A 16,929-nucleotide genomic window follows, 5' to 3' on the forward strand; every position below is an offset into this window, starting at 1 on the left:
TTTGACATTTCACTTCGTATTCGGTTGATGCCAGTTGTCGCTGTTTAATTGTTTATTTATTTTTTCTGACAGCTTTTTGCCACAAACCAAGATGAGTTACATGCTGGGGCATCTCCACAATGGCTGGCAAGTGGACCAAGCCATTTTGTCTGAGGAGGACCGAGTTGTGGTGAGTTATATCATATTTTCAGGTTAGGAATGCTTTTACTCTTCTCTATTCTAGAAATTTCCTCACATATCATATAAAACAAAGCACCCCAAATATGATGTTTTCTAAAAAAAAAACACGCTCATGCACGAGCATACCATTACCAGAAATATGTAATCGTGGAGCCCATTCCAAAAATATGTTTTACATCGAGTGAAGTCATTTGTGTTGTTTGTAGGTGATTCGTTTTGGCCACGACTGGGACCCGACATGCATGAAGATGGATGAAGTACTCTACAGCATCGCAGAGAAGGTCAAAAACTTTGCAGTTATATACCTTGTAGATATCACTGAAGTTCCAGACTTCAACAAAATGTAAGTGGGTGTTTGAGTGTTTGTATTTAACTTCTTTGTTTACACTTAACATATGTGGTAAAGGGTTTAGTACGGTACCTATTTGACTCTTTTAGGTGCATACAATTGTAAAAAATGAGCACTGTCTCACCAATAAACCGTATAAGCAGTTTGACAAGTAACTTAAAAATTGATTATGTATAAGTACTGTTCAAGAGAAAAAAAAAAGAAAAACAAATTGTGAGGAATAAGTAAAATGATGGGTAAAAACTTATTAATCTTACTAACTGATGAATTATTATCCTGATTTTTGTGGAAATAACTTTGAAACTTACTAGTTTTAAGTTTATTGTCAAACATCTTAGTTTAGTATTATGTCACTACCTGTGAGTTCCTATAATTGGCTTCCTGTATCTACTATATTTTTATATGTTAATGTGACAGCTGTTGGATCTCCAAATAAATAAAAATAAATAAAATAAAAATAAATAAAACATTGTTGAAAATTCATGTTTTGGTCCATAGGTCATAATTTGTATTAACACTCTTTCAGACATGATCATTGAAGTGTCTCACGTCAGTTTAAATGCCCAAAGAAACTCAAAATTCATAGTCACTGCCATAATCTTCCACCAACTTTAATAATATATGTATATTCCTATTGTTCAGGTACGAGTTGTATGACCCCTGCACGGTGATGTTCTTCTTCCGCAACAAGCACATTATGATTGACTTGGGCACCGGCAATAACAACAAGATCAACTGGCCGCTGGAGGACAAGCAGGAGATGGTGGACATCTTGGAGACGGTGTACCGGGGTGCGCGAAAAGGCCGCGGTCTAGTGGTTTCTCCTAAGGATTACTCCACTAAGTACCGCTACTGAGCTACCCAACTTCTTATTTGTGTGGAGATTTATCTTACAGTGAAAAAACATGGTATTTTAACCCTTTGCCAGGCTAAGGGATATATATTTCCCACATGAAGCACTTCAAACATGTGTTCTATTTTCGATGAGTAAGACTGACATTCCATTGTCATTTTTGAACTGTCAGCCTGGTAAAGGGTTAATGTATTTTGGAAAGAGTCATAATATAGGAAGAAAAGACAGGCAGAATCAAGTAAATGTATACAGAGGAAAGAAAATATATATGATTATAGGATTTTTTTCCCTTTATAGGCCGATTCTGAATAGTAATATTACGAGCATTGTTATAAATGTTTGTGTATAGGAGTATAGGAGGTAAATGTAATTTAAAATTAAATATTAGGAATTTTTGATCTGTGTTTTTTATAGTTTAAACCTTTGCCCCTCTATAATTTTATACAATTAAGCAGAAATGCAGATTTGGTACTTCTTTCACTACATAAAAAGTGCAAAATGAATACCCTAGTGAAGGGTTTACCGTCGAGCGCAAACAGAATTTGAAATAGAGGTGTATTGTCAAAGAAAACTTTGAAGCGATGTGAGTTTAAGATTACTAATAAGTTTTGGTTTCTTTGTTCAGTATATAATATAATAAGTATTAATATTTAAAAATATTAGTGGTAACACGTTGTAAAAAAAAAAAAAAAAATCTAGTGCTAACCACCAATTATCTGTTAACCTGTTGCTACCGGTGGGAACCTATAATTGGCTCTGGTGGTTGTAATAAGGTTGATTTTGGATCTTGCAGTTTTTTGAATAATACAAATGAGTGTTGCTTGTTCTACGATTTATTGAAGACTGAGGTGTGTATAGGAAAATACTTATTAACTACGCTATGCATGTGTGAGTGGGCCATACACACATATAAGATATTTTTTAAACAACTGTAACATACCGCCCACCAAAAGGATATTGATTATCCTTTTTCAGAATCAAATAATCATGCAAAATTTATAACAAAATTAAAATACAATTCATCATTGTTATGTGTAAAAATTCTTAACCAGGTTTGCATAAATATCAAAATTGGCAAGAAATTTACAATTGAATAAAAATAAAAATAAATATGTTCTATCAGAACATATATAAATTTTTGGACGTTATTAACAAGTATAACATTAGTATTTTGTAATACTTCAGAATTAAACAAGTTTAACTATACTGTTACATCGACTGGAAAGAAACAAAGTTTACTGATAGAACGTTTGACAATATTTTCACCGCTCTTGACACTGTACACTCGTGTTAGGCCGTCGTTTCCAGGATGTTTGGCAACAATGCGTCCTAACAACCACTTTCCAGGAGGTAAGTTTTCGTTTTTTATTAATACGAGTTGGCCAATATCAAATTCCGGTTCCTTTTTTGTCCATTTCGTTCTCTGTTGGAGTGTTGATAAATAATTTTGTTGCCACGTATGCCAAAAATCATTTAACATTTTTTGCAGGTGTTGCCAACGGGACAAAACGTTCGTGTTCACATCTTTGAAGGTTGGTGATGGTATGGTTATCGGTGCCTCTCCAATCAAAAAGTGTCCTGGGGTTAAAGGATTCGCGTTTCCATCGTCGTCTATGGGAACGTAAGGCCGTGAGTTGAGACACGACTCGACCTGGCAGATCAGGGTTGAAAATTCTTCAAAGGTAAGATGAGAATTAAGGACTCTCTTTAAATGGAACTTCATGGACTTTACTCCACTTTCCCACAATCCACCAAAATTGGGACTGTATACTGGTACAAAATGCCACTGAGTTCCATCTAACGCCAGCTTTGTAGCTATATCTCCATCAAAGTCCAATTTTGCTTCTTCAAATGCTTCTGCCAAAGCCTTATTTGCTCCGATGAAGTTCCTCCCTTGGTCACTCCAAAGATGTGCGCACCTGCCTCTTCGTGCCACAAAACGTCTGAAGGCCCCAATAAAGGCTTCCGAGGTTAAATCTCCGACAAGCTCCAAGTGTATGGCTTTAGTAACCATACATACAAATATAGCTATGTACGATTTTATGGTTCTTAATCCTCTCCCTTTTGACATAAGTGTTTGATATGGACCAGCGAAGTCGACGCCACTGTTCAGAAATGGACGTGCTGGGGTAACCCGTTCCTTAGGTAGATCTCCCATTAACTGCTTTTTGGCAGTGGCGTTTTGTCGTGCACATATCAGGCATTTGTGGATGTACGATCTGACCTTTTGTTTCATTTTTAGGATCCAGTATTTACTTTTTAGGTAGCACATCATCAGCTGTTGTCCGCCATGAAGGGTTCTTTGATGAGCATCAGCTACAAGAAAAAAGGTAAGTCGGTTCTTACTGTCCAAAATTATAGGGTTCTTGCTATCTTCGCTCAAATTTGCGTGTTTAAGACGACCGCCCACCCTGAGTACATGGACTTCATCCAGGTAAGGATTTAATGATTTCAATTTACTGTCACATCTTACGTTTTTATTATTTTTTAGTCTAGTTATATCATCATTAAATGCATGTTTTTGAACCAATTTAATACAACTTATCAATGAATTTTGTAATTCTTCTGTTGTGAATATGGGGTTCGGGGTAAGCTTCTTATAGTTTAAAAAGCGTCTGCAGTATGTAATCGTCTTAATAAGTTCTTGTAAATCATCAAAATCGTCAAACTGGTTTACAATTGAATAATTATCTTCTTCTTGTACCTTGAGGTTGGTGTGGAAGGTTCGTTTCATTTCCAGGTCTGTCGTGGTGTCTGGCTTATTGAATAGAATATCATGAGTTTTTAGCCATTCTGGCCCATTCCACCATAAATGATGTGAGATGAGTTCTGGTAGCGGTGAACCACGTGACGCAATATCCGCAGGGTTCGATTGGGATGGGACATGATACCATTTATCACCAATGTCATCGAGAATGGACACCACGCGATTCCTGACGAAGGTTTGCCAGCGGTTAGGGTCTCCTTTTAACCACGACAAAACTATGGTTGAGTCTGTCCATGCGACCACTTGACTTTCAGGGATTCTCATGGCTTCTCTAATTTGTTTAAGCAGCTTTGCCAGCAGCGCAGCGCCACATAGTTCTAATCGTGGCAAAGATACTGGTTTCACTGGACTTACACGAACTTTGGCAGCAATGATATTCGTCTTGATATCACCTTCTTCAGTTTCTACTCTTAAATAAGCGACAGCTGCATAAGCTTTTGTAGATGCATCAGAAAATCCGTGTATCGTAGTTTTGTCTAGTCTTAGTTTAGTGATGTGCAGCCATCTTGGTATATGAACGTCCTTTAAGTTTTCAAAATTGTGTCTTATGTTTAACCATTCTTCTTTTATTTCAAGTTCTACTTCATCATCCCAACTTGATCGATGCAACCAAAGTTTCTGGATAAGCATCTTGGCTTGAATTATGCTTGGTGCCAACCATCCCAAAGGATCGAACAGTTTTTGCGTTTCTGCTAGTATGTTTCTCTTTGTAATAGTGCTTGGCTGCTGGGGTAGTTCAAGTTTGTACTGAAAACTGTCTTCACCCATGTTCCAAGTGATACCCAGTGCACATACAGTTCCATCCAGGTTGATATCCATGTTTACATTACTGTTTCTCTCATCCGGTGGGAATTGCTTTAAAAAGTTGGTGCTATTAGACGACCATTTCTGCAGATCAAATCCTCCGTTTTTTAGAGTTTTTGCTACATTTTTCGCCACATCTACAGCGTCTTCTACGTTATCTTGACCCGACATGAGGTCATCCATGTAGAAATCTTCTTTAATCGTTTTTGCAGCTACTGGATGATGTTTTCCTTCGTCTTCAGCGACCCTTTGTAACGTTTTCACAGCTAAGTAGGGTGTAGATGCTGTACCAAACGTGACACGAAGCAGGCGGTATTCTTTGATAGGGTCTGCTGCACTTTTGCGCCAAAGTATACGCTGTAGATCTGCATCTTGTTTGGTAACTAAAATTTGACGATACATTTTCTGTATGTCTGCAACGAAGCAGATTTTCTTCATACGCCATCTCATGATTATGTTTCTTAAATCTTCTTGAAGCTGTGGACCCACCAGTAGCTCTTCATTGAGTGAAATATTGTTTGTGCCTTTAGATGAAGCATCAAACACAGCTCTCACTTTCGTGTTTTTGTCGTTCCTAATCACAGCATGATGTGGGAGATACACTGATGGGGTTTCTATTTCCGTGTCTGGAACTTCTTCCATGTGCTTCAATGTTGAATATTCTTCTATGACCTTGGTGTATTCCCTTTTGAATTCTTTGTCCTTCTCAAATTTTCGTTCTAATTGTTTGAATCTTCTTAGTGCTATGTCCCTTGTTTGACCTTCTGTTGACTTTAATTTATCTGTTCTTGTAGGGAGTTTCACTACATATCTTCCTTCTTTTGTTCTGGTAGTTGTATTTGCATAAATCGATTCACAAAGCTTCTCATCCGCAGTAAGTTCTGGTTTTTCTGCTGAATCCAGTTCCCACATGTTTTTTACCAGAAGGTCTAAGTCGAATTTGTGATGCATGACAACAATATTTTTTGAAGAATTGCCTTCAGCGTCTCCGAACACAATCCATCCGAGGCTTGTATTTTGTGTACACGGTGAGCCTGGAGGACCTTTGATTAAGCCATTCAGTAAAATTTGTGCATAGACCTTAACGCCTAGAAGCATGTCTACTCGACCTGGTTGATGGTAGTTCGGGTCTGCCAGATCGAGTCCGTTAAGGTGCTGCCAAGCGTGGTGAGTGTTGGTGAGTGCTTTTGATGGGAGCTCAGTGGTTACTCGAGTAGATAAGACAAATGCATTGATGTTTAGGTCGAAATTAGTGTCAAATCTTGACTGAAGCTCACACTGTACCATACTGTTAACTGAGGTCTTCATTGATTGCAGTCCTGTGGCTGAACCCCTGACAGGTGTCTTGTGTAGTTTCATCATCTGCACGGCTCTCTCCGTGATGAAGTTCGCTTCTGAACCTTGATCAATTAAAGCCCGTAGTGTGAGCACTTGCCCCTTGTCACCTTTCACCAGGACAAGCGCTGTAGCTAATAAAGCATCTGTCTTTTTAGTAATGAAGTGCGTTGCTATGGTAATATCATTTTCTCTATCTTCTTTTGGTACATCATCACTATCATCATCATTATTTTCTTCCATCTGATTAAGATGTGCCTTTATATCCTCGTTCTTTGTGTGATGTAGTAGGGAATGATGACGTTTATGACAGATTTGACAGGATGTTGGTAAACGGCACTTGAATACGGAGTGGCCGCTGAGCAGACAGTTATAGCATAAATTGTTTGTTTTCACGTAGTCATTTCTTTCAGCTACGTCCATACTTGCAAAATCCTTACAGTGACTCAGCGTGTGATTGTCGTTACACTTGATGCATGTTCTAATTGAAGTCGCTGGTGATGTTGTATTTAAGCTACTTTGGACATTAGAAGGAGCTGGCGAAGTTAAATGGAAGGTTTTCTGCGTAGCCGGTCGAGAACTTGAGGGAGCTGTCGAAGTAGTGTGGTGTATAAATTCCAGAGTACGGAATTTGGTTTCAAGAAAAGTCCTCAATTCTGACCACTTCGGTAAGTCATCCGGTGTACTCTTAAAGGAATATTCTTCCCAGTCCTTATGAGTCTCTGTATCAAGTTTCGACACAATCAAATGCACTATCATGGGATCCCAGGATTCAACGGATACCTTAAGGTTGCTTAGACTGTTCAAACACTCCGTAGTTGTGTCTAAAAGTGATTTGATTTGGTTAGCAGTTTGCGAGTATAACTTTTTCTGCGAGAATAATCTTTTCATGATAGCGTTAACAATTATTCTTTTGTTTCCGTAACGGTTCTTTAAAGTCTTCCAAGCTTCTTCGTAATTAGCGTCTGTTACTTGTATGTGCTTAAGTAAAGCTTGTGCTTCGCCACTGACACTATTTTTCAAAAAATGCAACTTCACAACGTTGGTTAACGAGCTGTTATTGTGTATAAGTGACTCAAATATGTCTTGAAACGTTGGCCAATCTTCATAACTACCACTGAAAACTGGTGGCTGTACGCGAGGTAACTTCACTTTATCTCCTGTTATGGAACTGTCAGTGGCAGTATGATTGCATTTACCACTCGAAAACGATGATAGCATGTCTTTTATATCGCCACTCAAGCAAAAATACAAATCTTCATGAATGTAGTAATCTTCATTAACCAAATAAGGTATGTCCATTCGCCTTTCCGTCGGTGTACACTTAAGAAGGTCGTGATGCGCACTTTGAAATATACTCCAGTAATGTTCTATATTTTTTAATCGCGACTCGAGATAACCCCTTGTAAGTCGTGCTTTAGAACATTTCTTGAGATTTGTTTGCGTTTTTTGTAATATATTTGCTGTATCTTGTAACAAACTTAATAATTGTTCCGTAGTTGACATTTTGTTTCACTTAATTTCACGTAGATAAACGACGAAAAAGTTCAATCTTATTATATTATTTAGTTGCATTCAAATGTTTCATGTCATGTCTAATCACTTTATAATGTTTATAACTTGCTATTTGATTGCAAAGCACACTGCAAAGTAAATGCAAAGAACAAAGTATTGCAATTTAAATGCAAAGATCACAAAATGTTCACTATGAAAAAACAGTCGCCGGCCGCCTTATCGCTCTGGAATGCAGTCCTTTTGTTCTCGGTCTCCGGCGAACTAAAGACTTCTTTGTTGCTATCCGGTTCGGTTTGGACCATATGGTGGTTGTAATAAGGTTGATTTTGGATCTTGCAGTTTTTTGAATAATACAAATGAGTGTTGCTTGTTCTACGATTTATTGAAGACTGAGGTGTGTATAGGAAAATACTTATTAACTACGCTATGCATGTGTGAGTGGGCCATACACACATATAAGATATTTTTTAAACAACTGTAACAGGCTCTTTGTTATCTATATATATAACTATTGTACAATCTATAGCTGTTGGTTCTCCGAACAATAAATAAATATATAAATATTTTAAATTCTCTTTGGTCAAGCGTTATTCCAGTTTTGACCCAGAATTTTTTTCGTGTCACTTTTTAAACGATTTTCATTGTGGGCTCAGCCAATAGGCTTCAGTTATATTTTTATAATAATACCTAGTTCTCGTACGTCTGTTTATTCTTAAAATTTCAAATTTAATCGCTTTTGTAGATCTTTAATAGATGATCTTAGAGAAGCATGTCATTCAAGAGTGACCAGATAATAACAAAGCACTGACAAAAAATTGTATATTTGCAGTTTCTGCAGTCCCTCAGTATTAATAGGATGTTGAAAAAAAGATCTTGCTTAAATATTTATATGTAAAATAAACTTAGTCCCGATGGGTAATCCCTCATGAATTTCATACAATACCTCCGAGGACCTAAAATTGCCATGTTAAAAAGCCATTGGAAGAATGAGCTGTGTGCGCTTCAGGATAATCTTATCCTGTTGAAAATTTGTACGCTTGATCAGAAAGAGTTAAAGCACGCATTAAAATAAAGAGCGACGTCCTAATTAATTCAGCTTTTTCTATTCAAAACACTCAGTTTGCCCCTCTTATGTTGCAGTATTGTGTTTAGTTTTACAAACATTAACAAACCGACGCTGCAGCCGCTGCCGCGCCGCGCCGCGCCGCGCCGGGCCGCGCCGGGCCGGGCCGGGTCGGTGCGGCGGCGGCGGAGTCGTTTTTTTGTCGCGATTTCGAATTTGGTCCCATAGTAAAAGTCGCTCAGTATGACCTGTGTATTCATCACGTAAATTATTGCAGGTGACTAAAATAACATCCTGTACAGAATCAAATAGAATAAATTCATTAAAGTATCATATTGTGAAGAAAAACAGGAGGAATGAAACGACAAATACATTTGTTGTAAGTTTATTCAGTCTTGCACAGACGATCGCTTTGTTCGGCGGCCGCCGGTGGGGACACATGACTAGACACCGGCGCCGGGGGGGGGGGGGGGGGGGGGGATGTTACCACTCGGTACATTACAATATACTCGCCAATGTGTCGGGTAAAGACAGTACATAGGTAATTATTTATATTTTGAGTTTATATAAAGCTTTCGATTAGTAATAAAAGAAAGCGCTCTCAGTGATCGTGTAGTTACACGTGATCATAGGCCAAGCTTTATTTATAAAAAAAAATGGATCAACGCCTATTAAATACTTAGGTACTTTATAAATGTACATATTTAATTAATCAGATTTTTTTTACGAAATATAAAGTAATTTAGAAAACCGAATCATCGGAGGAACATAGTGTTTAGAAGTAAATAACGAGTAAGTTTTGAGCTAAGATCGTTCGGCAAGTATAGTGTAATGATAGCGAGGACAACAGTTCAGTTATGTTTGCGCGGCGGCGGCGGCGGCGGGTCGGCGCGCCAGTCGAAGGCCGCCGGCGCCCAGATGGAGGCCAGCGAGTGGAAGGGGTCGAAGGCGCGCACGGGGGCGGGGGCCGGGGGGGGGGCGGGGGCGGGGGCGGGGCCGGCGGGGGGCGCGGGGGCGGGGCCGGCGGCGGCGGGGGCGGCCGGCGAGCACGGCGGCGGCGCGCGCGGCCCGAACCCGGGCGGCGGCCGCAGCGCGCCCGCCGCCCACAGCGGGCTGCTCCACGGCGAGCCGATGCTGCCGTACGCGTGCGGCCCTGTCATGGCGTGGCTGTCGTCTGGAACTGAACGATTACAATTCGTCGCAGGTTTGTCGAACTCAAAATTAAACTACTAGTTCTGACCGATGCTTTTGATCCGTTTTTTAAACATATAAAATAACAAATTAGCCTAATTCGAGGCCATAAATATAACAGTACCCTCCCTCCCTCAAAAATAAGTATCACAATTTATTTATCAGTAGTCAAAGCTTGGAACAAACTCCCAGAGGTATATCGTATCGGCCCAAAGTGTCAATGAGTTTAAGAATAGATTAGATGCGCACAATGCAAATTCTACTCAACACTGAAAACTTCATTGATGACTCCGGATACAGGCATTATCAGTTTTTTCAACTGCCTGCCTGCTTTACAAGTTTAATTTAATTTTAGTACAAGTCAAAACTACGCCACGGACATATATTAACGGATTTATTTAAGACATAAATAAAGCTCCAATGTCCTTTACTTTTAAAATAAGAAGAAATAACTCATTTTCACTCATTCACATTCGTTTGTATCTAACACTGAGTGAGAGGTAATTTTAGTTCGAACTCCTTTTTGAAATTTGCCGAAGCTTACCGAGGTAGTCCCTGGGGGCGGGCGCCTCGAAGGGCGAGCGCTCCTGCGGGCGCCAAGCGTACTCCGCGTCGGGGCGCGGCGCGGGCGGCGGCTGCTGCGCGTGCGCGTCGTTGTAGTAGAACAGCGACTGGTCGGCCGCCGGCGCCGGCGCGGGCGGCGAGCGGCGCACGTGGTCGCCGATGGGCGGCAGCGCGCCCGCCGCCACCACGCTGGACCACGAGGCGCCCCAGCGCAGCGCCGGCGCCGCCGCCGCCGCCGCCGCCGCCGGCCGCGCCTCGCACTGCGGCGGCGACACGCGCGCCGTGGCCGCAGGCCGCTCGCTGCGCCGCTTCGACACCTTCAACACCCAATCAAACTCACCACACTTGATAAAGTACTGGACTCGCGAAAATAAGGACTTATTTCACTCTTTAACAAATAAATAATGAATAAAATATTTTGTTACTGGAGCAACAAACAATAGCTTGCTTACTTAGTTATTTTATGAAACATTTTGCGTTGTCTAATTCATATTTTTAGGAAATGCAAACAGTTAAAGTATTCTTTAAAGTATGTTAAAAAAAAACTAACCTTGTAAAAAATGCGTATACTTCAAAAATAAGTATATCGACAACAATGTGGGTTTTATTTAAAAAAAAATCCGTTATCACAAGTTACTATGAAGTAGATATGAGCGCCGCGCCGGCGCGCCGCCGCCGCTGGCAAAATTTCCACGCCGCCGCCGCCGACGCGGCGCTATCGGCCTTGTGCCCATGGTAAATATTTCATTCTACTTTTTACTGCAGGTTTTTTGTCCCAAGAAAAAAAATATTGGATTTTTTGTATTTGTAAATTATGTATTTTATTGTATTGTATGCGGCACTAAATATATCTTGTTACCAAAAAAAATCATATTTAAATGTTTTTTATACATTTTTTTTAAAGTAACAAAGTTGTCATTATGAGTACGGTACTGGGACGGTAACATAAAATGTGGTCCAAAGATAGAGGCCGCTTTTTGTACCCGTTTATATGACTACGAGAATAAACAATTGGTTTATATGTCAAATGCATTTTATTGTAAATTAATCCTAATTTGCATTTCTGTCAATTAAATCCTGTAAAAAATTATAACGAAACGTAATAATAGAATTTTACAGGCGTCATTTTGAAAATCGCGTTTTTATTCCCTTGAAAACAAGTGATTTGAAGGCCACGCCGCCCCCGCCGACCAAATTCGAGCGGCGGGCAGCCGCCAGCTATATATCAATCGGCGCTCATATCTACCATGAAGATAATTTCGAAGGTTCTACGATTCGTACTAAAACAACCAGACCGAGTAGTAATTTTCAGATAATACCAATCAAATGAATAAAATGATAGTTACCTTGTCTTTACGAGTGTGATGTTTCCCGGGCACGGCGCGCGGCCTGGCCGGCGGCTCGCAGCGGCGCGTGGGGGACACGCCGGCCTCGCGCCGCGCCGCGCGCGCCGAGCCCGCGCCCGCGCCCGCGCCCGCGCCCGCGCCGCGCGGCTCCGGCGGCGGCTCGCTGCGCGGCGGCGGCGGCGCGCTCGGCGGCGGCGCCGCGCGCGCCGGGGCCGGCGAGTCGGGGTCGTCGGGCGGGGACGACGAGTCCGTGCCGGACGCGGCGTCCGAGTCGCTCGGGGTGCGCGGCCGCTCCTCCGTGTCCGGCTCCGTGTCGGACGCGTCCGGCGGCGGCTCGGAGGGCGGCTGCGGCGGGGCAGGTTCCACGTCGGCTCGAGGCGGCGGGTCGGCATCCTCGCTCGACCGGGACGACTCGTCTTCGGCTCGCGGCGCGTCGCGTCTGAGCATCTCCGCCCGCCAGTGTTCGAAAGCTCTCCGTTCGGCCGCCGGGTCGAGCGGCGGCTGCGTGCGGCGCGGCCTGCGCCGCCGCGGCGCGGCCGGGGGGGGAGGTACCGCGGGTTGCTCCCGCGCGAGCGCTCGCAGATCTAACGGCGCGCGCGGCGCCGGCGTCTGCCGAGCGTCCCTCGCGCGCCGGAGGAGGCGCTCGGCGTCGAGCGCGGCGGCGGCGAGAACTAGCGCCAGCGCGACGACGGCGAGCAGCGCGCCGGACGCGCGCAAAGCCGGTTCCCACGCCGGCCGAGGCTGCTGTCGGGCGCATATAGGTAACAATCGGGCGGGCACCGCGCCCAGAAGCCTGAAAGCCGCCGGGCCGGAGTCGGAGCGCAGGGTCAAGGGGCAGGCGACTCGGGCGAGCGAGCAGTCGGTCCTGAAAGACAAGGTCAGCGCGCGAGTCTCGTTGGGCTGCAGCGCGAGCGGGCCGCAGGGCTCGAGGCGGAAGCCGCGCGCGGCGCAGGGCTCGCCGGCGAGGCGCCAGGCGCGCAGGCGCAGCGGCACGGCGCCCGTGTTGCGCGCCAGCAGCGCGCGCCGCACCTCCCAGCGGCCCGAGTCCGCCGCCTCGCACTCCGCGCCCTCCGCGCCCTCCGCGCACGACGGGATCTAAAGGACCGGCCTTTTTTCGTTACTGGCGTACTTCAATTGGTAGCTATTGGTAGATATCTCAGGATAATATTATTCTAATAGGTATTAACTGTCATGACTCATAATGACTAATAAATATAAATATTATACATTGATATACATTCACGCTTTTGTTATTTACGCTATAGTAAACTATTATTATTTTTTCAATTGTACATCGAAATTTAAAATTAGGAAACTATAGGTCTATAACGAAATCAATGCATAGCTATTAGCTAAGTTGCTCATATGTTTATTTTAAGACTGTTTGTTTCTCAATAAATAAAATAAAAAAAAATTATAGAAGCATTCTTACGAAAATTGACTAAATCCCCCGGTAAGCTCGAGTAACCTTGTGGGTACTCAGACAAAGATATACAGTATTGGCCCATAATATATCACCTTCATGTTTTTACGGTGTAACTTTTTTCTTGCATTTATTAGTGACTTCCACCTCACTACTTTAAGTAGTCTAACAGTATTCCTTTGTGCGAGCGATGAGAAAAAATAGTCTCATGTAATGGTTTTTTGTTTTAATGTATGTCAACTTCGTTTTTTTATTAGAGCTTTTTTAGTACTATGCCGAGTCTCCTATTGTAATTCACAGTATTTCATTGCAATATTCATCATATATTTGTATGAAATGACCAATAGTAAAACTAACCTATAGTTTATATACTCTATACACGTTCATGCAAAAACACACACAGGTATTAGCCAATACTGTATACAATATACAAATACTTAAATACGTAGAAAACATTCACGACTCGGGAACACGTATCTCTGCTCATCACACAAATAAATGCACTTATCGGGATTCGAACCCAGGATCATCGGCTTCATAGGCAGGGGGTCACTACCCGCTAAGCCAGACCGGTCGTTAAAAGCAAAAATATGAAAAGAAGAGATGGTTTAGATCATAATATAACAGATGACCTGCAGCAAGATCGGAGCGTGTGCGTGCGCGCGCCGCCCGCCCAGCTCGAAGCGCGGCACGGCGCCGCGCCCGCCCAGCTGCACCGCCTCCACGATCGTCAGGTTGTTCCTGAATCAAATAACGCGACACTGTCGTACGTATATTACGCGGGTAATAAATAATACTAATGTGATAGGTTATGTTTTGTTTGGCAACAAACGTCAAATGTCAAATAAGCGTTGTATGTCTGTTTCACTCTAACATGTTGAATTCTGTATCCTTGCATCCTGCTCACACTTGTTTAAAACGAAGTTAGCTGGCTAAGACCACAGATAACTATTCTCTGGATAAAAAAGGAATGAAAAATAAAAAATCTTTAACCAACAAATAAACAGTCAGTTATTTTTATCGGTGAGATAACTATTCGGCGACTTATCTGGGAATTGAAAAATCGGCCCTTAGTGGATAAAACGACTCGAAATAAAGCCAAAAAAATTGAAAAGCTTGTATCGAAATACTGCCAAAAGCAGCATTCCAAATGTTTTACATTTGTGGTTAAACACTCTCCAACCTTCGTCAGGTGACAACCAAAACTCACTAATAGCATAAATTTTTTTACACAAAAATCAACCTCGTTTTCTTATTTTCATTAATAGTGCAATTCACTATGACTCTAGGACTTACAGTATTAATTAGTGAAAAATGTCGTTATCGTTTTTTTTTGTCTGTTGTATAGTAAATAACGATACCTAAGGAAAAGTAGTGCAGAATACATCTCGGCGTCGGGCGGCAGGAAGTCGACCTTGAGCTCGACCTCGGCGTGGGGCGCGAGCAGCAGCGCGGGCCCCGCCGCCGCGTCCCCGCCCCCGCCGCCGCCGCCCCGCAGCGGCGTCGCCGCCCCGCGCACGGCGCGCCACTCCGACACGCCGAACACGCCGGGCACGTATGTGCACTGCTTGTGGGCGCACTCCTCTATCTTCACACTGGAATTTTCAACAAGTTACTTTCAAATGTAGATTTATTCTCATGCTCCCGTGCCTCATTCAAGGCTGCTGTGACAAAATTGTACAAAATAAAACAATAAGGAGTAGGATTCGTTGTAAATGCATATAGATTTTGTGGCGGAAATAGTTAAATTACAGTTTGCATGTTGCTAGGTTTACATTCTGATACCACTTATGTTCTCAGTGAGATATGTTTAAGGAATCATCATAATCTATACTGTACTAGTTACGTATACACTGCCTATATTGTTCTTGACTTGTATGCTTCTGTTTTATCTCCTTGTAATAAAATAAAAATAAAATAAAATAAAATAAATACATTCATATTCAGGGATACACAGATAGATCTAGTTCCGACTAAACTAAGCGACGCTTGTATTACGGGCACAGAATAAACTACTAATTCTGTGATCTGTACAACTCACAGGAGACTTTCGCTAACGCTCAGTCAAATGATAGTATTTCATATAGAATGGAAACGTATCACTTCGCCTAGATTGGCCTTTCTAATGCTGCGGTGACAGATTGTATATAGATAGACAGATCTCAATTCAATTAGGAATGCGATGATGCAAAGTTCCAATACCTGTGCCACAAAACGAGTGCCTGTGCCCCGCCCAGCCGCGCCCAGCCCACGTATGAACACTCACAGTATATCCTCGTGCAGCACGGCGGCGGTGTAGCCGGCCACGGAGGCGCGCAGGGCGAGCGGGTGCGGCGCGGGGTTGCGCACGCGCAGCCAGCGCGCGCCGCCCGCGCCCACGCCGGCCAGCCCCGCCCAGCCGCGCCCAGCCCACGTATGAACACTCACAGTATATCCTCGTGCAGCACGGCGGCGGTGTAGCCGGCCACGGAGGCGCGCAGGGCGAGCGGGTGCGGCGCGGGGTTGCGCACGCGCAGCCAGCGCGCGCCGCCCGCGCCCACGCCGGCCAGCCCCGCCCAGCCCCGCCCAGCCCACGTATGAACACTCACAGTATATCCTCGTGCAGCACGGCGGCGGTGTAGCCGGCCACGGAGGCGCGCAGGGCGAGCGGGTGCGGCGCGGGGTTGCGCACGCGCAGCCAGCGCGCGCCGCCCGCGCCCACGCCGGCCAGCCCCGCCCAGCCCCGCCCAGCCCACGTATGAACACTCACAGTATATCCTCGTGCAGCACGGCGGCGGTGTAGCCGGCCACGGAGGCGCGCAGGGCGAGCGGGTGCGGCGCGGGGTTGCGCACGCGCAGCCAGCGCGCGCCGCCCGCGCCCACGCCGGCCAGCCCCGCCCAGCCCCGCCCAGCCCACGTATGAACACTCACAGTATATCCTCGTGCAGCACGGCGGCGGTGTAGCCGGCCACGGAGGCGCGCAGGGCGAGCGGGTGCGGCGCGGGGTTGCGCACGCGCAGCCAGCGCGCGCCGCCCGCGCCCACGCCGGCCAGCCCCGCCCAGCCGCGCCCAGCCCACGTATGAACACTCACAGTATATCCTCGTGCAGCACGGCGGCGGTGTAGCCGGCCACGGAGGCGCGCAGGGCGAGCGGGTGCGGCGCGGGGTTGCGCACGCGCAGCCAGCGCGCGCCGCCCGCGCCCACGCCGGCCAGCCCCGCCCAGCCGCGCCCAGCCCACGTATGAACACTCACAGTATATCCTCGTGCAGCACGGCGGCGGTGTAGCCGGCCACGGAGGCGCGCAGGGCGAGCGGGTGCGGCGCGGGGTTGCGCACGCGCAGCCAGCGCGCGCCGCCCGCGCCCACGCCGGCCAGCCCCGCCCAGCCCCGCCCAGCCCACGTATGAACACTCACAGTATATCCTCGTGCAGCACGGCGGCGGTGTAGCCGGCCACGGAGGCGCGCAGGGCGAGCGGGTGCGGCGCGGGGTTGCGCACGCGCAGCCAGCGCGCGCCGCCCGCGCCCACGCCGGCCAGCCCCGCCCAGCCCCGCCCAGCCCA

The 16,929-nt window shown here is 45.1% G+C and overlaps 3 protein-coding genes across 3 annotated transcripts in view; 1 reads left to right on the plus strand and 2 right to left on the minus strand.

Moving 5' to 3' along the window:
• LOC133524695 (thioredoxin-like protein 4A) lies at positions 1–1,778 on the plus strand. Its single transcript, XM_061860822.1, has 3 exons — positions 1–169; positions 387–523; positions 1,172–1,778. Exons 1-3 carry the CDS (start codon positions 92–94, stop codon positions 1,383–1,385), a joined length of 429 nt encoding a protein of 142 aa, XP_061716806.1. The 5' UTR covers positions 1–91; the 3' UTR covers positions 1,386–1,778.
• Positions 1,779–2,199: 421 nt separating this feature from the next.
• On the minus strand, positions 2,200–8,280 carry LOC133524687 (uncharacterized). Its single transcript, XM_061860808.1, has one exon. It carries the CDS (start codon positions 7,792–7,794, stop codon positions 2,584–2,586), a length of 5,211 nt encoding a protein of 1,736 aa, XP_061716792.1. The 5' UTR covers positions 7,795–8,280; the 3' UTR covers positions 2,200–2,583.
• A 536-nt stretch (positions 8,281–8,816) lies between these two features.
• Positions 8,817–16,929, minus strand: part of LOC133525304 (uncharacterized) — a 40,533-nt gene continuing 32,420 nt past the window's right edge. Inside the window, exons 20-30 of the mRNA XM_061861592.1 lie at positions 16,623–16,778; positions 16,301–16,456; positions 15,979–16,134; positions 15,657–15,812; positions 14,752–14,985; positions 14,023–14,131; positions 11,968–13,062; positions 10,602–10,938; positions 9,883–10,046; positions 8,976–9,114; positions 8,817–8,821 (exon numbers count right to left, since the gene is read on the minus strand). Of these exons, the coding sequence (XP_061717576.1) occupies positions 8,817–8,821; positions 8,976–9,114; positions 9,883–10,046; positions 10,602–10,938; positions 11,968–13,062; positions 14,023–14,131; positions 14,752–14,985; positions 15,657–15,812; positions 15,979–16,134; positions 16,301–16,456; positions 16,623–16,778 (2,707 nt within the window). The remainder of the gene's footprint in view (positions 8,822–8,975; positions 9,115–9,882; positions 10,047–10,601; positions 10,939–11,967; positions 13,063–14,022; positions 14,132–14,751; positions 14,986–15,656; positions 15,813–15,978; positions 16,135–16,300; positions 16,457–16,622; positions 16,779–16,929) is intronic.

Source organism: Cydia pomonella, chromosome 14 (assembly GCF_033807575.1).
Source record: "Cydia pomonella isolate Wapato2018A chromosome 14, ilCydPomo1, whole genome shotgun sequence".
Taxonomy (NCBI): Eukaryota; Metazoa; Arthropoda; class Insecta; order Lepidoptera; family Tortricidae; genus Cydia; species Cydia pomonella.

Bases quoted from the DNA above. Each gene is read 5' to 3' on its own strand.
- LOC133524695 (XM_061860822.1), top strand. From the start codon at position 92: ATGAGTTACATGCTGGGGCATCTCCACAATGGCTGGCAAGTGGACCAA. The intron at 170-386 runs GTGAGTTATATC...TGTTGTTTGTAG, and splicing joins CTGAGGAGGACCGAGTTGTG to GTGATTCGTTTTGGCCACGA. The intron at 524-1,171 runs GTAAGTGGGTGT...CCTATTGTTCAG, and splicing joins GTTCCAGACTTCAACAAAAT to GTACGAGTTGTATGACCCCT.
- LOC133524687 (XM_061860808.1), bottom strand. From the start codon at position 7,794: ATGTCAACTACGGAACAATTATTAAGTTTGTTACAAGATACAGCAAAT.